This window comes from Atractosteus spatula, chromosome 13, assembly GCF_055471065.1.
Source record: "Atractosteus spatula isolate fAtrSpa1 chromosome 13, fAtrSpa1.hap1, whole genome shotgun sequence".
NCBI classification, from domain to species: Eukaryota; Metazoa; Chordata; class Actinopteri; order Semionotiformes; family Lepisosteidae; genus Atractosteus; species Atractosteus spatula.
In genome coordinates this window covers 7,137,303-7,159,902 of record NC_142718.1, presented here as the reverse complement: position 1 = coordinate 7,159,902, position 22,600 = coordinate 7,137,303, and the positions used below count along the sequence as shown (strand labels likewise).

At 38.7% G+C, this 22,600-nt stretch overlaps 1 protein-coding gene across 2 annotated transcripts in view; it reads right to left on the bottom strand.

Moving 5' to 3' along the window:
- Positions 1-22,600, bottom strand: part of LOC148821720 (receptor-type tyrosine-protein phosphatase-like N) — a 148,770-nt gene that overhangs the window by 98,664 nt on the left and 27,506 nt on the right. For both annotated transcript variants that reach the window (XM_088930150.1, XM_088930151.1), the window contains exons 2-4: positions 11,991-12,041; positions 4,352-4,465; positions 2,226-2,331 (exon numbers count right to left, since the gene is read on the bottom strand). In XM_088930150.1, coding sequence (XP_088786276.1) covers positions 2,226-2,331; positions 4,352-4,465; positions 11,991-12,041 — 271 coding nt within the window. The remainder of the gene's footprint in view (positions 1-2,225; positions 2,332-4,351; positions 4,466-11,990; positions 12,042-22,600) is intronic.

The window sequence follows — 22,600 nt, the reverse complement described above, 5'->3', positions numbered from 1 at the left end:
CATGTAAAGCAGAACGTCTCTCTTAGAGGACAGCAAGGTTGAAATATGAATCTAAGCCAATACTTCAAAGGCTTCTGAACGTCTTGTCTCTGAGGGCAGCTGAATCAAAACTGGCATAATACATTCACTGTCATCATTTCAGAGATCTCACCTCCAGATAAACCTGGGAGCTGCTTAAATTGTAATATATTCTCAATGTTTGTATAAGGTAATGGTATTATTCCAATTCAAGTATTACACCCAGTATGCTGGGATATGTGATTTGCTTTATCACTAATCCAGTGTGCAAACCTTCAATGATCTTTGTGTCAAGGGCCCAGTAAATCTTATTTCACCTGCAGAAAGTACAGTAAAATTGAGAGGAACTACAGTAGGATTGCAGATGTACATTTGGAATAGACCCTGCAGCGCAGAGTCCATCCAAAGAGCAAGATGCAAAACTCAAAGGACAGAATGCATTGTGAGCACGTGGAACCTCAGTTTGAAATACGTGCTGAGCTGCCAGAAATCCAGGATGGGACGCATGTTGCATGGAAACCATCTGCTGTATTTCCCTGGCCCATAGGCCACTGGCCAACAGAGAGCCTGTGGTGAGGCCATAGAAGCACTAAGGACTTCTGGTATAGCAGCAGGCTGTAGACTGCTGTGAAGACTCCTGAAACCCCTGATGTGTGAAAAAATCTACTAATTAAAACAGATTTGAATGCCAGAGCGCCCATTCTTTCTTTAAGATACCTGCTGACAAAAAAATATTTTTGTCGTGAAAAGAAATTCTGTTTGAGCATGTGCATTTGCAATAAAAGTACAGATCGGGAAAAAGATGTGTCCATACAGTATCATTTGCAATCCAGGAACATTCTGAAAACTTTTAAAGGGGCTGAATACTTTTGCAAGGCACTATATTTTACTCTTTCAAGTTACCGGTCACGAAACAAATAAGTTAATAACACCACTTCAAATGAAGGTTACCCATAACACGTTTTGGCTGTGACCGTAATCTTCTTTAAATGTCCACAGTCAGTTCCCAGACTCCTTTGTGTCTCTCTGTGAGCCCAACCTGGACAGCCCAGGCATATGATGGACAGTCCCATTACACAAAGAGGGCAGCCCAACAAGGGGCTATAACAGTCTCATCTGACTCTTTGAGACCTCTTAAACACAGATGCCATTGTAGTATCTTGTGCCTCTATATTTTAAAGAAGAATAATTTCAAGAAAACAAATTCTGCATGGGGAATCCAAAATCTTGTACATTTTGGAAATGTTATGCTAGTTTTCATCTTAGAACCATCTAGTCCCAAACAAAAAACACTGTATTGTTACTGGGATGTAATCGATGACAATTTTGAAAATCATTTTAAAAAGCTGAATTATTGAAATAATTAAACCCTTAATTAAAATTGTGAAATGGAAAAGAAAGAGCTGCCTGTCAACATTTGTATAAATATAAACTGAAATTTAACAGCAGAGACCAATACAGTATATATCTGTTACATGGAACATTGGGACACTACAAGGCACACAAAGTCGTCACAGATATTGGCCATTTTCCTATTTGATGTCTGAACAAAACCACGGACACCAAATCATGGAGAAATGAACTATAAATGGTAAACATATAAACATTTATAGCGCTTAATAAATCTTCAAAGGACTTGGGGCAGAAAACAAAATTCAGTTTCATAAGGATTCCTAGCCTATTAAGCTGGAAATAATTGGGACAGCTAGTTGATTTCTAGTCCCCAATTCAAATGATGATCCTTTGGACCCTTCCTCTTTGCATACTGCATCACAATGAGGATGCAATGAAGAGCTCATCGCTCACCTGCCTTTTATCTTCTGTGGGTTTAGATAATTTGGTACCTCAAACAGATGGTTCAGAACTTCACTTCCACAGTGCAGGATTAAGGTACAGGTACCTCAACCAGCTCCTGAAACTTCTGTCCCAAAAAACATGATTAATAAAAGGCTTAAAAATGTTAAATGTCAAGATCCAGGACAAGGGATTTTTTTAGAAGTGTAACCTCAATCTACCCCATTTGGATCCTCAGTAGAAAGGCACTCACTGAAGCATGTGATTCAGAACCTCACAACTGTCAATTTTTTCGGATAACTCCAAGCCAATCTTTACTTATATGAGCTAAAATAACCGTGACTTTTCTCCAGCCGAGAATCCAAAGGAACGTTGCACCAGGACATTGTTACAGACAAGCACAGGGAACTTACTGGTCTAAAAAGGCCTCTTTGGGTGAAGTGGAGGAGTAGGTACGAGGGACATGGATCATCTCTTGGGAAATGATATACTGGGTGATGTCATCCTGCCATGACAAGCCTGAGACCAGGGAGAAAAAAAAAAACATTATTAAAAAGAAAAGCTGTTCTAAATCAAAATGGCATGAGCAAAACATTGTTAAACTGCTTCTTTGAAATGAGGTTTGTTAAAGCTCCCCCGTCTAATTTGGATTGTCTCGTTCAAATTACCATAAATGCAAGGCAGATTTCTGACGGTGCTTCCATCTCAACACATAACCAGATCCTCTTAACCAGTTTATCAGCCATTAAAAGTTGTCTTTTGTCTTCAGAGCCCTTTTCAATTTGTCAATCTGACCTTACTATGCAATTTAGAAACAGATTACACTGCTACAGTACACTGTTAAACAAACATGAGAACAAGCCTACTTCTGAAAGCCACTGAATAGTCACGCTCTCCATTAGAGCAGCCACAAGAGTGCTAATTTCATTAAAACACAATAAAAATCTCTTGAACCCTCAGGGAGAAGGGTTTAGCATGAAACACTCAGAAACATTTTTATCATCCCAAATTTAGAGAGTGAAACAGGATGGGGGAAAATCAGCACATTCCTTCCATTGTAGCAGATATAACAATTATTACAAATTCAATCAGCTTGAAATGTTATTGTTTTTTATTTTTTAAAAAGATCATACGAAGACCTATGAAAGATTTCTGAATAGATAAACATGTTAAAAAACATCCTGTACAGGGTACTTATCTACTGCTCGGACAGCATTCAGTTTTATCTGTTCTTTGTACTGGTCTCAAAATGCTTAATAAACAGAATTAAGCCAATATGTTAACAAACTATTTAAATGAAGGTAAGGACTATCTGACAAAACAACTCACAGATGATATTGTAATTACTGAGAGCTGTGTATTTGACTCTGATTGTAATAATTCAGTGCACAACTGGAGATTACAGACACGACTCCTTTCCCTGTAATCATACAAACATTCAAACTGAGAATGAAACTCAAACAGACAACTGAACTCTTCATCGTCACGTTTCCAGCTAGTCACAGTCAATAAATATTTTGAAAAAATAAAATGCTTAAATCTAAAAGACATCTTGGCATGAGACAGAAATAATGGTATTGCGAAGAGCTGGCATAATGGCACATCTGGCCAAACAGTGTTATCACAATATTTACAGTGCCGTCAAAATAATTCTTAATGGCATCGTTGTCATGCTTATTTTCATGAGGCATAACCATAGCAACAGATACCTCACTTCCTTTTCCCCTCAGCAGTGACACATTGTCAACACAGCGCATTTCTTCAGCAATACAGCTGCTTTCCTGTTCTTTTCAATGTGACCCACTGAGCATCCCTGTTTTACTACAGTCTCCAGCCGACTGCGAGACAATCTACACATCATTATTTTTTCACAGTCAGCTGCCGGTATCCCCTTATGTTCCAATTCTTGGTATTGCTGTGTATCTGCATTTTGGGCATTTACTTTTAGAAACAAAAGTTGCTTCTCCTCCAACACAATATATAGCAACAGCAGCTATGTCAAGTATTTCAAATATTTTTGTACTAACCCTCCAAAGCCTTTTCATTTTATTTTCTGTTTTTTCCACGTTTGTAAAACACAGGGGTGTACTGTATACTGTATACAGAATTCAAATAAAACAATCCCAGGTGTAAATTTGTCTCGTGTAATGTTTATACGTGGCAACTGCACAACAACAAAGGCTGAAAGTCATGAAAGCAGGCAACATGCTATGAGGTTTTTGACCAAACCCAACAAAGAAAATTGCCAGATTTCGCAAAACATTTTCTGCCTCCATCGCGACTTATTTGCTTAAAAAAAACCTCTAGTAGAAACACAGAAATCTAGAATAGGAGCTCTTGCTCTCTGTTAATCTCAGAGCCTTTTGAACCAGGCTTGTATATCTCTATCCTTTGTTACTGGAGCTTGATTGTCAGGCTTTTCTTCCAAGGGGTCAGAACTAAGTGTACTTAAAGTGCTTGGGTTATGACGTCAGCACCACAGACCTGAGGCAGCACTGGGAGCTGCCTTTAGTGTCCTTGTGCTCGGTGTGTTACATACCCTGCATGGTGAGGTGCTTCAGGACTTCCTGCAGGCGGTGGAGCACAGGGACAGACACCTCATACGTCACCCTCTCCCGCACTGAGGAATCCTGGCACTGACCGAACAGGCCATCTGGAACGCATGAGGAAAACACGGTCAGGACACACATACACATGCCACACGTACAATGCACTGCACACGAGGAGGTCCGATAATGCAAGCTCAACCCGACGGCTCATTCACAGGTCCGAATTCCAAGAGCTCTTAGCGCCGGCTGATCTCATCAGTGCACAAACGAAAATAAAGGCTATATTTTACCCGGGTTTTGTTCTTTAGGCTATAACTAGACACTAGATTAAATATTTTACAATTATGTAAACGATCTTAAGGAGCAACCTTCTTTAAAAGAAGGTTGATTTAAAAAATGCCTAGGATGTGATATTTTTATCACCAATGGATCAACTGATTGGAACGGCTGGTTCCCTTTCTTCTTAATGCTGAAAAGTGTCGGAACGAGCAGACAAAAAGAGCGCTACAGTACCGAATTGTATATTTCCAAACCACTTTATCTAATTCAGGCAGAGACACTGCAAACACAGAGAGAACATGCGAACTCCACACAGATAGACCCCCCCAGGAATTGGACCCAGGGCCCCAGCAGTGAAAGGCAACAGTGCTCAACACTACGCCACACACTGCCCGTGGTTGTATTTCTCTTTCCAAATTCCATATCAAGTCAGTGCTATTATTGAATTTGGTTAAAGGTGTTTTTTTAATCAAAATGATTATTAATTTCTTCCAAGTCACCAGTACACACAGGAATATCGACCATCTTTTTACCACTGTCTTTTCGTAGGTTTACTAAAAATTACTTCACAATCATGCTAAAAACAGGCACTGAAGTGTTTGTTGCCAAGTGGTTTCTTTTACTTCTCCATGTATTATTTGTTTGACACAAGGTACAGTATGAAGGTTAACTTGAATTGTAATATTAGTTAGCTGAGAGCTTCTATTTGACGGCTGCATAATCAGATAGCACCAGATTTACTGTCAGAAAAACAAGCTTCATTGACATAGCCTTGCTAACCTGGTGAAACAGTCATTTCTGGACAGTAAACAGCCTAAACCACCACTCCAAGAAGTCAAGGTGACAGGGAGCAGAGTCGGTTTGCTGAGTAGCACTCTGGGTTGCACGGACAGGTGGACAGACAGACAACAGGACATTCCAAACTCTCTCGGTGAGTGACTCATCTCTTCAGCGTCTGAATCCATTGAGGGGGAGTCAACTGGCTGCTGTCAGCCTGCTGATGTCACTGTTGCCAAGGAAACCCTGGCGAAGTGCTGGGAACGGATTGAAGTGCAGCAGGTGCCTGAGGAAGGCGACCCAGTGTAAACACTGCTCCGACCGTTGGTTTTTGATAAGTCCTAGACCTCACTCGTGTTTAAAACAAAACAAAACAAAATCTCCCTAGGTCATATCCTTGATCCTGGTCACCTGCTCTAACTGCCTTCGTGGCTTATCCTCGGGTTCAGTTTATCATGAACTGCCTCTAAATATCTCTAAACAGCATACAGAAAACTAGTCCCTTCGAGAAATGTCCGGCTCCACATACATACAATACCAAGGTATCACCTTTAGGGAAAAGCAGTCCAAACTCTCCATGGTTGAAAGAGAACTCTATTCTTTATAATCTTCAGAATTTACTTCTAAAGAATAAACCTCCCTGACTTATTGTACATCAGTAAATTTGGCATAACAGCACTGTTAATGTTTGATTCCATAGAGTATTTTATGTTATAAAAGATATAACAGCCCTTATTATTTTAAAGAAGGCATATATATATATACTGTTTATGTCCTCTTATCAGTGTCTTAAACCACTGTATTTGGAGAAGTGTAAAAAAAGGACTGAATTTAAACTGGATCAAATAACTTTGCAGTTGTACAGTTCAACATTATTTATAATACTTTGCCCCTGTTTGATAGCCTTTCTAAAAAGAAGGCACTTTTGAAATAAAACAGGGTTAAAATAGACAGAACACCTGGTGGTCTTCAACAGGGACTAATAAAAATCTTTTTAGCTTTTTAATTAAGAACACTTTGATCAACTGGAGTTTTTAAAAACTCTGAAGGTATTCACAAAGCCAACTTAAACCATGCCTTCAAGCTAAAAACAGAAACAAGTCAACACAAAAAAAGTAGACCTAAGAGTGAAAATGGGAAGCATTTTATCTTCAGAAAAATGTGGGTGTATATGTATGTTTGGAACTATGTGTATATGTATGTATAGATTTGTATATATGTATGTTCAGATCTGAATGTTCATAAGCAACCTACACCACAGAATGAGGTCTGAACTTTTCCACAGGGTTATAAGACTGATTTTGGATGGAAGAGACCACCAAACAATACTATGAAATCAACAGCGTGCCTAAGCTGAATGAGCAACCATCTTGCAACCTGATATATGTTCTGTGATCTTCAAATGTATTATTTACTGTTTTAAAGTTATTTATAGTTTTATTATTATATTATTAAGTTGTATTTATTATTTACAATTTTCCCACCAAGAGGAACTTGTTCTGTGAGCTACAGCTCATGACATGCAGATCTTGCCTCCCAATTTTGATTGATCGTTTTGGCAGAAAGGGACAAAACGTGCTTCATTTTATTGACCGGGAAGATGAAACTCACTTGAAAATGTGTGGAACAGAGTTCTCTTTTAACTTACTGATACAAACTACATTTACAAAATTCCGATCACATGGTGTTCCTCCCTCTTTTATAACTATTCATTATCATCTCGGCAAGGTACGTTCAAATTCAAATTTCATTTCGTGTACATTTTAAGTGACATTGAAAGCACTGAGGAAAAAGGCCTTGAAAGTCTTATTTTTGCTCCATTTCTGTTCTTCAGTATTAAAGAATGTGCTCTATAATCAAACCACATTCTTGCTTGATCTTTGTGATATCTACGAAATGAAGACATTATACAGGGCGTACTGAGATTCTGCCTTCCTGTACATGTGCGCAAATGAATAGCAAAGCTACCGTCAGCATCAAGGGACCAATGTAGCTGACAGTAGACAATGGCAATGAATGTAAGCACTGCCTACACAGAGCCTTGAAGTGCAAGAGGGAAACTGAAACAGAATGAGTCACACTGTCGGCTCCCACACACAAGTTTAGAGGTGGAGTTTATACCTGCTGGGGGAGACTCGGGTGTCTTGATGTAGCCGTGCCACATCCTTAAGACAAATTAATTAAAAAGAAAAGACAGCAAGATTGTATCTCCACAAATGTCAGAAAACGAGCATATGTTCAGCCCGGCAACTGGAATGCCCGATTTATTTACATTATCCACTCCCTTGTACAATTTGGGTATTTTCTCCCTGTGGTGCCTTTGAAATTACATGAGCAATGTCAGATGAACTGCGCTGAAATTGCAATGCAGCACATAGGAATGCATTTAAATTACAATACATGGGAAGCTAAAGGTAAGATAGACTTGATGTATCTGTAGAAAATATTTAAAAAGAAGGGCAGCAGAAACGCATGTAAAATATAACAGAATTTCCTACATACATCAGGCTTCAACAACTACAAAAGAACTTGACTCTGCGTAACCATGAAGCAGGATAACCCATCTTATTGCCGTCTTCTTGAGTTCCTTCTTCTGAGGAATAGGTACATTTTTTGGCACCTTTGCAATGCAGGTTCATTTTTCTCCTCACGTTGTCAAAAAGGCAGGTATTGCAAGCTCCTGATCCTCGATATAGCAGTGTGTTTGAAATTACGTGTTCAGAGGGGTCAAGGATGGGAATTTGTGGTCAACACCAACTCATATGTTAATGTCAGTTTTTCGGTTTGATTCTCAAGTATGATGAACACCACTGTCACCTAATTGCAGTCTCTTCACTCTAAACACGAATACTGTACCTGTGAAAAAATTACTAAAAGGCTCCAGTCGTTATGGAAATATCTGAAACAGATGCCCACTTCCGAGAATCAACCGTGATAAACTTAACTGTTTCTTGCAAGAAACAAGACGTCAGTTTAAAACGCAAAGCAAGTTTTGAATTGTCTTGCCTCTTTGCACTTACTCTGTAACATGCATTGGAATATTTCTTTCAAGTTTGGACTGGCAAATGTTTGGAACTATATACTTAAATTGGAGAGGAGTGTTTTGGTGAATTTGTTTAGCCCTCAAAAATGTAAGTGTACCTGTTGTGTATGGTGAGTAAGATGGGGTATTTCCTCCCTATTTCTGTGACTTGGTCTACAGTCTACAGTCGCTCTCAATGCCCAGTTTCCATCTCAGTGACACAGTACCATGTCGGATTTTGTAGAGAATATAAGAAATATTTCAAAAGGTTGAATGCTAGTAGCTAGAAGAGCACAGAATCACAACTAACAACCTTTTGACAGTTGGGATGTTTGTTCCAAGCACCATTCAAGGGGCTTTTTGTTCTTTAAGTGAAGAGTTGTCTTCTAGTTAAGCACAACTGCTTTGCATTCTAGGGTTTTCTAATCATTATGCTTCCTATCATTTCTCAACCCAGCCAGTCTGCCATACTATAGCGGGGTGATGTGCCTTTAGAAAACATTCACCCCCTTGATTTTTTTTTAATTTGCTATGCTGCAAACTCAAATAGCAATATATTTATATGGGATTCTGTGTCACTGATCTAAAGAAATGACCATGTAATGGCAAAGCAGAAGAAACATTCTGGAAAAATTTTACCTGTAGTTTAAAAGAAAGCCGTGAAATATTCACCCCTTTTGAAATGACACTCCAAAGTGAGCTCTGGTGAATTTAATTTCCTCGTGTGATCACTCTAAAACTTGAATGGAGTCCTCCTGTGGTCAGTTCAATACGTTGACATGATTTCACAAGAAATACATCTGTCTATATAAGGTCTTTCAGGAGACGGTGTATATCAGAGCAGAAACTCTATCCTGAAGATCATGGAGATGTCTCTACAACTCTGTGATAGAATTGTGAGGAAGCTCAGATCTGGGGATGGCTATCTAGGGTGTCTAAATCATATCTAAATCTAAATCATATCTAGGGTGTCCCAGGAGCACAGTTAAATTGATCATCAGGAAATGGAAAGAATATGGAACCACAGAAAATCTTAGTATAGCTGGATATCTTCCCCAACTGAGCAACCAGGCAAGAAGGACCTTGGTCAGAGAACTTACCTATAACCCAATGACCACTATGACAGAACTACAGCATTCCATGGCTGAGATGGGAGAACCTGTCTAGAGAACAACAATCTCTGCAGCACTACACAGATCTAGCCACTATGTGAGAGTGGCTAGGCAGAAGCCAACAGCATGCCAGGAGTTTGCAAGAAGGAACATGGCTGACCCTGAGATTGTGTGTCAGAAGATTCTCTGGTCTGATGGACCAGAGAATGAAAGTGATGATGCAACCGAACTCTTTGTCCCGAATGCAGTGCCCTATTCCTGTAACTCATCACCCATGTAGAACCATCCCCACCATGAAGCTTGGTAGTGACAACATCATTTCACCGGGATGTCTGATCACTTGTCAGGACAGGAGCAATGAATGGAGCCAAATTCAGGCAGGTCCTTGAGGGGAACCTGCTTAAGTCAGAAAAGATCTTAGACTAGGGCCTAAGGTTGAAATTCACATTTCAACAGGACAAATGACTCCAATCGTATAGCCAAAGCGACATTGTGGTGGCTTCTGAACAAGAAGGTGAATGTCCTTGAGTGGCCCCAGCCAAAGCCCAGACTTGAATCTCTTTCAGAATCTGAAGAACTGAAAGACTGCAGTTCACCAACACTCTCCATCAAACCTGACAGAGCTTGAGCAAATCTGCAAGGAAACATGGGAGAAAATCCCCAAATCGAGATGTGCAAAGCTAAGACAGACAAAACCAAAGAATGGTCTACCTAATGTTGTGCCAAACAAAGGGCATCAGCCGAGAGTTTGTGTGTTGAAAGTTGTCTTTATTACATATGTATATGGGAGTCTTGCGCTTGTACACAAGTCTCCAAAGACAACGCTTACAGTGCTCTTTTATACAGTGAAACAAACTATACAAGATACACTCCCACATGAATAATTTCACATTTATAAATCATTTATGTATTTAATTTTTGTCTTTTTCTGCTTACTTAGGATTTTCAGAATCTATTTTGGATAGATTTAAATTTTTGTAAAGTGCCTTGATTCATTGATTGTAGACCAAAGCTATAAAAGCTGCAAAAGATGCTTCTACAAAGTACTGACTTAGAAGGTGACTACTTCAGCAAACAACATATTTCTGTTTCAGTTTTCATAAATGTGTTACCCCATAAATATGTTTTTGCCCCTTTACATTGTTGCATACAGGTATTTTGTGGGAATCAAGGGACAAAAAATGAATAACAAATAATTTCAATGTTTTAAAATTCTGGCTATAACATAATATTAGCAATTGTTGGAAGGGTGATGAGTAATTTCTGAAGGCATTGTATATATGAGATTTGTGAAGTAATCAAAGTTTCGTGCTGCACGTTTGGTATATACACAAAACAGAGGCCAAGGTCTAGGTTTATTTACGTGAGAATCGTGTGTGGTGAGAGCTTTTCAAGTTTGACAGACAAAGAAAAACTAAATCAAACTCAGATTAAACCTTGAAATATATTTAGTTTATCTTATTAATAATAATGTACTCAGACCAGTGACAAGTGTATATGTGTGTGGGGAGAGGGGTGTGTTGACGTGCTTCAAAATCATGTAAGCATACTGTGGAATGAAAAAGGTAGAAAAACAAATTGGTTAAGTGAAAGCCAAACTCTTGGATTGTCCTGGTGAATGCCTTGCTTCACTCAAACCATTTTACAGAAATGAGGAGTGCCACTGGCTGTAATGTGTGTGTTATTCTTTCAAATGAAGCCTCCGAATCATATTTAGGGAAAATTATTACTGAGAACATAATTAGTGAAAGGACTTTGATTTCTGTGGCAGTCTTTTTAACTACTCTCAACACATTCGACTTGTCTGGAAAGGAAGCTTCTAGAGTATGCCGTTTCACAATTAGCCCTGGCTACTGTACAGTATATCAGAGTGTTACAAACATAGTAGCAGACACATAAAATGAACTTGGATACTTACTGTAGTCATCTTCTAAAGTTTTGGAACAGGTGTTCCAAAAAAAACAATTAATACATTATTAAGTCTCTCCATTGAAGGGATTTCCTGTATTAGGCTTAAAATGTACAAAAAAAACTTTCGCGGGGAAGAGTTTTTCCCTGAGGAATGCTCCTAAAATGTTTTCAGAAATTGTAAGTAACAGAATGCACCTACAGAAAATACCACCAAACAAATCTGCTCTTCTAGTACACTGGTAGCCCATATGCACCGAGGTCTATAGTACTAACGTGCAGATCCTGGGACATGGAGAAGTAGCTTCATTTCAAAGCTCCCTTGGAAAACTGCAGTTTTTGAATATTCAGCCCAGTGTTCATTAAGAACAAAAGGGCAGCTGAAGTGCCCCTTATCTCTTTCCTCTCACTTAGGGGTTGGCACAGTTTTTTTTATGTTGATTATGAAAGACTGTGCTCCGTTCTGCTATCAGCCTTAGATGACTTTAATTGGCTACAAGTCACACATTAATAACTCAGACAGACACTTACCATTGGTGCAAAGCTCCTGTCTCGAACACAGACGTTTCTCGAAGAGGCAGCCTTGAGGTAAAAGAAAAAAATAGACATTTAAGGATAAAAAGCACATTTTAGAATCGCAATCTCGCCGATCTTGGTCTCATGCCGCGCTCGGAATATGGAATTAATTTTCATCAACACCATTAATGCTTAGTACGCAGCCTCCCAGACAATTTGAGCTGGAAGGCTGGGGAAATAAATAAGATTTCTGGGAAGGATCCAAGAATTTTCATAAGTTAGCACATAAGGCCAAAACGTTTCTCACTTAAGCTACTAACTTAGGAAGAAAATAACTTAAAGAGGGACTCATTACATTCAAAGGGGTGGCATGGCAGCACTGTAGTAAAGCACTGCTGCCTCACAGAGTTGGGGCCTTGGTTTAATATCTGGGGTACAAACTGCATGAAGTTTGTATGTTCTCCATATGTTTGCATGGATTTCCTCCACGTGCTCTGGTTTCCTTCCACGGTCCAAAAACATACTGGTAGGTTAAGTGGCTTTTGGGAAAAGTGTGTGCGTGTTCACCCAGCAATGGAGCCTATCCTGGCAAGCAAAGGGTGCAAGGCAGGGTACACCCTGGACGGGCTGCCAGTCCATCACAGGGCAGACAGACACAAACAGACACTCACACACACTCACCCCTAGGCCAGTTTCCCCAGAAGCCAGTTACATTGCTAGTACTGTATGTCTTTGGACTGTGGGAGGAAACTGGAGCAGCGAGAGGAAACCCATGCCTATATATAACATATAAACTCCACACAGAAAACGCCTCAGGAATTGATCCCAGGGGACCGTGGTTGTGAGGCAGCAATGCTAAACACTGCACCTCTGTGCCAAGTGCTCGCGTAGGGTAACCCAGTTCAGACTTCAACGTATTAAACAGGAGCACTATCTGTGCCACCCTTAGTACCACCATCTAAGAAGCAATAAACATTAGTCAAACAGTATTGCTTTTATGACCTGAAAGAACCTCTGTAATTTCCACCATGAAACTTATGCCTTTCCAAATATTTCAAACCGAGAAACAAAGGAGCAAATGTTTTTGAAGGAAAGCCGTACGTAAATGAGAAAACAAGACTCCCTAGGATCAGGAATGCTCTAATTAAGCTGTTGTTGAGGAAGACGTAAAAAGGAAAAGAATAAGCTATTCACTCATGTTGAATAGGTAATGAAGTCAGTAAAGCAACGAGTCCTTTCAGGCCTTTATCCTCATTGTTAATGTTACATTTTTGGTCTTTAGTGTATGCACAGAAAATAATTATCTCAGTGCAATTCCAGCCGCAGAGAACAGAGTATTTTGAGTATTTGGACCCTATATTAACCATGTTTTATTATCGTTGTTTTTTCACCACCACATTAGAAAATCCACTCAAATTCCAAATATAAATTTAAATTACAAAATGCGCACAGCCATTAGGGCCACTTTCAGAAGGCTCACAGAAAACTTTTGGAATGCTATTACCTAAGCAAAGAACAATTCCAAACCCGATAAGACCTGCAGCCATGGAGATCGAAGCAATACAACTCAAAGCAGAGGTTCCATTGAGACAGAGCTGTGTGACATTATACTGCACAACACACTGCACTACAATATATACAGCTGTATGAAATTCTATACACAGCTGTATGACATACTTCACTACATATACAGGATTGTGCAATACACAGCACTATAGTATATACAGCTGTATAACATTATACTGCACTACAGCATACAGAACTTTACAACACACAGCACTATAGTGTACATAGCAGTATGGCATTATACTGATTGTACTGCAGAACAGTACACTGATTCGTACATACTATACCATAATATACAGCTCTGTACATCATACTGCACTACAGTACACAAAGATAAAAGCAATATCAAGAACAAGACAGGCATATTTGAAAGGTCCATTTTTGTCTTGCTGGTGTGCAAATATGAGTCTTGGATGGAATTGAGTTTTATGTGTTAAATGTTAAAAATAAGCTCATTTATTCATATTGCTTAAAATGACCACCACATAAGATGGTTGGCTTTTAACAAGAAGTCACTACCAAATGAGTACAAATCATCCATACCACCCTGTATCCTCATCATTTTTTATCTCAGAGGTTAAGGAAGCCCTTATGGGGCAGGAGGCACAGAACCTGAAAAAATCTAGTAACATTACTACTTAGAAGTGACGTACGAGGACAAATAAGTGACACACAGCAAGGACCAGAGCAGAAATTACAACATCTTGCCTTGTGGTGAGGTGGCGGTGCTGTGGAAGACAGCAAAACAGCAGAATAAACATTTGCCTTCATCTTACATTTATGCCACATTGTATATATAAAATAATTTACACTATGACAACAGGTATAGGTGTCATCTTTCTGATGGAATATACTGTACTGTATTTTTGTGAAAGCTACATTTCTGTTCTCACTGAAACTACTGACACTTTAAGGTTCAACATTTTGGAAAGGGCAATGCAGACTAACATTCCTATCCATCTAGCCACGTAAACAGGTCCATACGCTGAAAATGGGACAATACTGAGAAAACATTCTGTGAATGTTTGTGATTCCCCTTTCATGTGGCATAATGAGGATTTTATATTTTATAGCACTTAAAGAAAATGTGTGAAAAATGATTCTATGATGCCTTTCCACAAGAACAACGCCGTTAATGTCTGCAAGTTTGAAGCCTGCCCCTTCCATTGGGTTAACATCATGATTTAGCTTTGCCCTAATCACACAGCTGTGTTGTTTCTGTTGTCTCTGATGTTTGTTTCTAGGACTTAATAATAATAAAGCTTAATAGCATAAATTCCTCTCAATGTAGTTCTCCTCTGTGAATTTCTTATAAGTAAATATGTGACTCCACTTTGTATAAGCTGACAAACACATGAAAAAATGCTACAGTCGTCTTTATTTTAGCACTGATGCATTTTCTTCTACAATAATTAATGCAGTTAAAAGGGAGGGCTGCATATTTAAATTAATGGGTATCTTCATTATTAATGCCAGTAGTGAAATCACAAAATATAATGTTTTTCTCTGTATTTACATTCTATGCTTGTGACTTGAAGGCCCAAGTGTCCCTCCAAGAATCTTGTACTGTAGATTAGATTTTTTTAATATGTTTCATCCAAGCAAAGTACCCATGAGATATTACCTAGAACAAAGTGTCCAATTTTGACAGCAGACGCCATTTAATCCTTAGAGCATGTTCAAAGAAAAACACAAAATCACAGCCAAACCAAGCTGACAGAACTTAAATATGTTCAGAGGGGTTTTAAAGTAGAAACAGTAAAAGCAGATCAGATACAACTGTTGAACTATGGGTAGGAGTAGGCACAGTGTATATTTAGTCTGTGTGAGTCAGTCAAGTTGAGAGTGACCATTTTGTAGGAGAACATATAACAGGATTTACAGTAGATCCAATCTGCTTTGAAATATGGCTGTAGCTACATTCTGCCCTTGAAGTACTGAATACCGTAAGAATTAAATATGGAGCTGCTAACTGCCTCAAACAATGCAGACACTTTCTTGGAACACAGGCATTGCTAGTCTGAACCCAATCATGTTGTCACTAGACAAGTGGGACTGGAATTCCACAAGTAACCAGTAGCAGTATCAGTGTAGGGCTGGGATATGTCAGCTTTTAGTGCAGCTCACAAATGCTCACACAGGGTGAACATACAAACTCCATGCAGATAGCACAGGGCTCCCGCACTGTAAGGCAGCAATAATAACCACTTCACCACTGTGCTTCCCACCTGTGTTACAACATGGGTCAAATTTAAAAGTTTAGATGTGAATCAAGCAGCACAAATGAATAGAACAACTTAAAAAGATCATACATTTAATTATTCCTGAAACCTTTTAGAAAATTTTAGATCTTCAATTTGCACCCTGCTTTGGTAGTATTCTAAGTCATAGTCCAGATTTTACAATGTGCAAGTGGATTGTTGTGAGTTTCAAAGTTAGGGGCAGAAATAACTGCTGCTGTACCCCTGAGCAAGTTCTTCACTCAGACTGCTTCAGTAAAATGCCCGTCTGTATAAGTGGGTAAAAATGCAAGTCAGTTTAGATAAAAGTATAAGCCAAATAAATGGTTTGACGTATTATTTTCATTTAACAGTTTTTTCAGGACTGTTTAATTAAGAGTCACCAGATGAATGATAATTGACCTTTGGAGGTAGCATGGATCTACTGTCGAAATTTAGCTCTGCACTCGCCAATAAGCCTGCAGAAGATAATGTCTATTTTTGTTACAGACTGCAAAGTTGCTTGTGTTCCCACACATGAAGTTATTAAGTGGTCCTTGATGTTTTAAAATAACGAAAAACTAATAATTAAAAGTCACTGGCTTCTTGGGGAAGGTATTCCTTTGGAAGGAATAGGCCATGAGCCCTAAATACATTTACTGACTTCATTCAAATCACAATCAATCTTGGGGGGGGGGGTGGGACATTATGCTAAGAAACAAACTACGCCAGTGGCTGGTGGGTTTACACTGAAATCAGAAAATGAGTAACACTAAAAAGGCACAGGGTCAAAGTAAAAAAAAAGATAATTTCATGGGACGCAGCAATTATTCAGAACTTGCTCCAGGCTAGATGCATCAGATCAGCCAGTCTGTCTTGTTCAGAATCTTCTAAGCACTCATTGGGCTGAATTATGATACAATACTAATCAAATTACTTTGTATAGGATTTTAATATACAAGAAATCGACACTGTCTAAAACCATTTATCCTCCCTATGAAATCAAATAATTACTTGATTTCACAATTAAACCATCATCATCAGAAAATTACGACACTTTTTTTATATACCAGGGAGACAGTACAGCAGGATGAATATTATATACTGTACGGGTTATATTATCTACAGCGATGCATTTGCTGTTTAATAAAACTCAGGTTTTCCAAGGCTTTTGTATTATTACTGTTTTGTATTATACTGTATACTGCATATATAAAATGTTCTTTCGCTGTACGGCAAAACAATCTGTGATCATGAGACTTATGTGAATGATAAGCACATCCATTTTCTAACCATTTTATCCATTACAGAGTAGTGAGGGATCCAGATCCCATTCTGGCAAGCAATGGTAATCACAGGATCAGTATCACGCCAAATGCATTTAATTTTTCAGTAATTCCACACATACATTTGATATTATTAGAACGCAACATTTGTGCTTTCAAGTGACTGCAAGTCTTGGGACACATTTTAAGTACAGTAGATAGATAGATAATACTTTATTAATCCCGTAGGGAAATTGATGAAACCCAGTAGTTTAAAGTTTTCACTCCGTGAGACATAAAAAAACACAATTTCAATGTACTGCTTAATTCTAAACCAATTTCAAATGAATAGGTTTATTTTTTCAGTGGATGCCACATTATTGCATCCATTAAGAACAGATGAGAATAAAGATTAGGCCTAGTGCAGAAAGCAGATGAAAGAAAAAAAGATTAAGAAGGCCATTGTTTCTCGAAGGGAAAAAGAAATGGACTGTTATGCATGCATTCTTTAATAGCATGTCTTTGAGCGACATTCAGCCCACTGCAGGCCAAACAACAGCCATGTGAGACGTTAACTGTGGGGTAAACACAATATCCCCACGTTTTCTAGGTGGATTTCGTGGACTTGAAATGAAGGTGACACCTGTGCCTGTCAGCTCTCTCTTCTAAAAGATTCTCTCTGAATTTGGATGCCTCTCCAGGACAGTCCCTTTGACACTGTTTCTCCCATATACTAAAGTTAGATTGTTGCAATAATCAGTTCTCCCAAGATGCTCTTTGCAACGTTAACAAGCATAACAGTTCAAAAAGAGAAGAATGTACCCAAAGGTGCTGAACGGCTGCCCATGGGATTTGATCAGATCAACTGATAGAGCAGCACACACATTCTCTGCTCCATGACTGTATATGATACACTGTCAAACTTACACTACACCGACGACATGAATATTTGGTTCAACAGAGGCCTTATATCCCCTAATATTCATTAGTTAGGCATGTCCCACATGAATGGAAGCCTTATTTCCCCAATCAAACAATCAGATAGTAAGCTGATGAGTTATTTTGTAGATGTATACTGTAAATATCTCAAATGATTAAGAGACAAAGTTCTAAAGTTGACCGAAGTTCCTAAATGGAATAAACATAATTATAAAAACATATTATAGTCTAATTCACTGTTGAATCCAGTTAATATCAGTGTCAAGCCAGAAAGTTCAAACTGCTTCCCTATTTAAAAGTACATTATTACTTCTGCTAGAGATGTGGACTTTCTCAATGTTCACTTATCTAAGTGAGGAAATTGCAATGTGCAGCTAATCTGTGTTTTAATTACCTCTTTACGTTTTATCAGTGTATGCGTTTTCATGTGGACCAGAGATTATAAAAGTAATTCCCTGTATAGTGTGTGAAAACCTTTTGTACATATTTTTTTTCCCTTTGTGAGGATATCTAAAGCACTCACATTTCATAGTGCCATTACACTAAGCACAAAATCCCCATCAATAATTACTGTACCTTCAGGCAAGGTAGAGTTTGCATAGGTGAGGGCAAGTAATCTATCTCAACCAAATGATCTTTTAACATGATGTCCACATTTTAAAACAACCAAGGACTAATCCAAGATCGGATTGTATTGAGTACTTAATAGATTTTGTTATCTTTCCAGGTTTAGTTTCTGAGAAGTTCCTCTGTGTTACCTTTAGAGTTTTTTAAATATCTGCTAATCAAATATGTAGTCTGCATAATTCATTATATGGCAAACTATGTTCAAAATATAAAACTTATGGAAATGTGGACAACATGGTGGCGTAGTGGTTAACATGATTACCTCGCAGAGCTGGGGCTCAGAGTTCAATACCTGTGGTGCTATCTGCAGGGAGTTTGTATGCTCTCCCTTTTTTTGTGTGGGTATCCTCCAGGTGCCCCAGTTTCCTCTCACAATCCAAAGAAATGCTGTTGGGTTAATTGGCTTCTGGAAAAATAGGCCCTGGTGCCAGAGTGTGCTCGTGTCTGCTGTGTGAGTGAGTGCCCTGTGATGCACTGTCAACCCATTCGGGGTGTGTCCTGTCTTATCCCCCATTGCATGCTGGGCTAGGCTCCAGCTTCCCCCGCAAACCTGAACTAGACAAAGCAGGTAGAAAATATTCCGCTCTTTACTCAGTTGTTGTAAACTTAAACCGAGCCTCACATTATCAGTGCCCTGTCCACAATTCATGCCCATCAATAAAATAACGAAAAAAGCCACCAACCACCCAACATTAGACAAAAGCCACCTCAAACTCGGAAAAATAATATCTTGCAGCAATCACATAAGCTAATTAAGTTTTTAGAGTTGAAGGCATCTTAAGACAAAGGTGGAAACAGATTCATAAACATATTACAGTGGTAAGCAGGTTTGAAGAGTGGCTGACATTTTACTTGCACTTCATATTCACAATTCAATCAAGTAAAGAAAAAACATGGTGATTCTGTATTATATTCCTTAGAATAAGTGGTACATTGGTCTAAACAACAGAGGTGGTGCATCAAAGTGAGTTGTTCTTACTTTAATTTTGAACATTCTCCCATCAGTAAACCTGTCAGGTTGTGCCATTTACGCTGCATAATTTACTATATGAATTAAGCGTATACATACAGTACACTGCAGCCAAATTAACTTCAGTTGGATTCTATTCTAATATATTTTGAATAATTAATGAAAACGAGTCAGCCAAAATAATTTGACATAGAAATCTCACATCAATAGTGTAAGTATCTCACTATGTTTATCACAGCTCTTTAGTATTTTAATCAGACTTTGGAAAAGGAGCAAGCATCACTTTATACTGGACTCAATACATTATACAAGTCATCTTGGACTGTTTTATTCTCAGCCTGAAGTTTATGATAAAAACAGAATAAAACAGAATAAAAAACTGTGCCATTTCACTGTTCTCCTCTCACCCACTAACTCATATGATAAAACGAATTCAGAGATCAAAAACAAAAACAAAAATCTCTACATGAATTTACTTTAATTTAGATTCTAAAAGTGGTCATGTGATGCAGCAATTTGACACATGGACTTGCTGAGATAGGCTCTGCTTTTCCCTTGACCCTGAATTGGATGAAGCAGTTAGACAATGGATGCATGTTATCATGGTAGATAGCACTGAGGTTACATTTGAGGTTACTGGATTCCTGGAAAGTTCAGCTACTTGTATGTGCTATCAGTGAAGACCAATTGTATTATTTTCTGGAAGAACACATGTATACAGTATGCATCACAGTGAATATACTTATAATGCAAAATAAATCACAGCCTGCTGTCTAACACTCTAGATGTCTCTGTGCTCTCTGAAGCTAGGTCAGTGGAGTTATATAATATGAGTTTAACTGTCAATTTCTCAGTAACGTCCAGCACAGGGGTCACCAATCCTGGTCCTGGAGATAGTTTTTTTTTGTCTCTTTATTTGAGTAGGCACTGAACAGCTATGGGCCACGCAAGAGCAGTTGGTATATTGGTTCACATAAGCTCATAACAAGCTGGTGTAAGTTTTTAACAGCCCAGATGGACTGAAAACCTGTTGACACCACAGGATTAGGGACCCCTGATCTACTGGTAAAAATCCAGAGAGAGGCTGTATGCAAGAATCAAGCCCTATTCTGCTTTAATCACATTATTGGTATTAGTGGGAGATGGTGATTAAGAAAGCCGATATACAGCAGAGACCCTAAAGATGTGGATATTAAGGTATCGACATACTGTATATATTGCTAATTTGCTAAAGATAACCTTTCTAATCAGAAGTCATGCAATGTGTGCACCTTTTAACGAAGATCCTGTGATAATTTACCTAATATTTGTTGTATACTATATTTTTTCAAACTTCCATGTCAACTCAACCTGGAGGACACCAACTTAAAGCCAGACCTTCTAACTACCTTCTAACTAGACCAGGGTTTCCAGGAGGTTGCACAAATCAAAACGTGTGGCTGTCTAAAATATTCAGACTTCTGTCCCTTGCCAGGAGCTGTTGCACTCCTCCAGTTGACACAACAGAGTTTGTCATCCTCTGCATCCCAAAAATGCCCAATTAAAAGCAAACAACTTGCTTATATATTTCTTTGAGGGCATGCTCATTTCTCTCAGGAAACGGAGGAAAAAAACATGAATCTCCTTTTCTTAAACTACAAAACTGGAGAAACACAAAAGACTTCCCATTTTATAGCAGGTTTACAAGCTGCAAGCTCTGGTGCAAAATGCACTGTTGAAGCAAAAACACAGCATTTTGAATATATACTGAGAGGCATTAAAAACCACACTAAATAACAATGGAACCAATGGCTGTTGTGTTGCATTTTTAAGTGTTATATATACCAACTCCACCTCTGTCTAGGCAAATTCACTCAAATAAAAGTAACAGCCTTGACATATGAAACATTACTGTTGCACGTAAGAGCCTGAAGCTTAGAATTGTGAGAAGCGTCAAAAGCCTTTGCAAGTCCTTCTTGCCTGCTTCCCTTATAGAAACAATCCAACAAAAATACAGAGCTAAAACAGCAAAAGCAAAAACTGCCTGCTCTCCCACAAAAATGCAACCAAATATTGGACAAAGGAGCTGAAAATCAATTCTGCAACTGTGGCTTTTATCACTCCAAATTGTGGGGCTGATCTGCAGCTGGTCAAACAGTGGACCTGGGAGCTGCTCAGTGTTGAACCAGTAAATGAGACTGAAGGCACGTCAGAGTGGGAAAACCCCCCCCAAAAAAGGGGGGCATTCACATGTTGGGGGTGGGGTAGGGGAAGACCTTGGAAAAAAAGCAGGTCAAAGCAAACAGCCACAGCTTAGCTAGCATATTGTTAAATCAGTTTATTTCCTACTAACAAAAGGCAACTCCTTGGAGAGTTTCTGCTGTTTTACCAATACCTGAGCTTCTGCATCCCTGATTGTTTTGTACAATCTCCATTTTTTTCCCACTAAACTCGTCAGTTTAGTGAGTCACCCTCATTTTGATTCCCTTGGTAGTTTACAATGTACTCAATCCTCAAGGGGACTAAGCCCAAGTTAGTGCTATCTGTATAAACATATACAGACATGTACAGTATATGTATATACGGACAAACAGACATACTGACATACTGTATATGTATATACTGTAATACATAATAAATAATAAATAAATAATATACCGACTGGTATTAAATGAAACAAATGAGAAATGGAACCAATTGCCCTATTGTATTGATACATGTCTGTACATAATGTAGTTACGCAAAAGAGTGACTGGCTAATCAGAGGGCACGTTCTGTCGGTCATGACTTGTTATTATTTGCCCGGTTCCCCCATTCGATTCATTAGTTGGTTACTGTACTTGTAGGCTCAAGCCAAAGCAATTACTAGGGATTGCAGCTACTGTACTATCACAATTATTGGTAGGTTGATAGGGAATGCTTGTCATGCCACTGCGACACATGGTGTCACGATCGTAATCCCTCCTCTTAAGGGCGCTCCGGCTCTTTGTTTTTTTGCTGATAACTTGCACCTGCCCCCAATCCTGCCCCACTATTTAAGCCTGGTGCTCTCGCTATTCT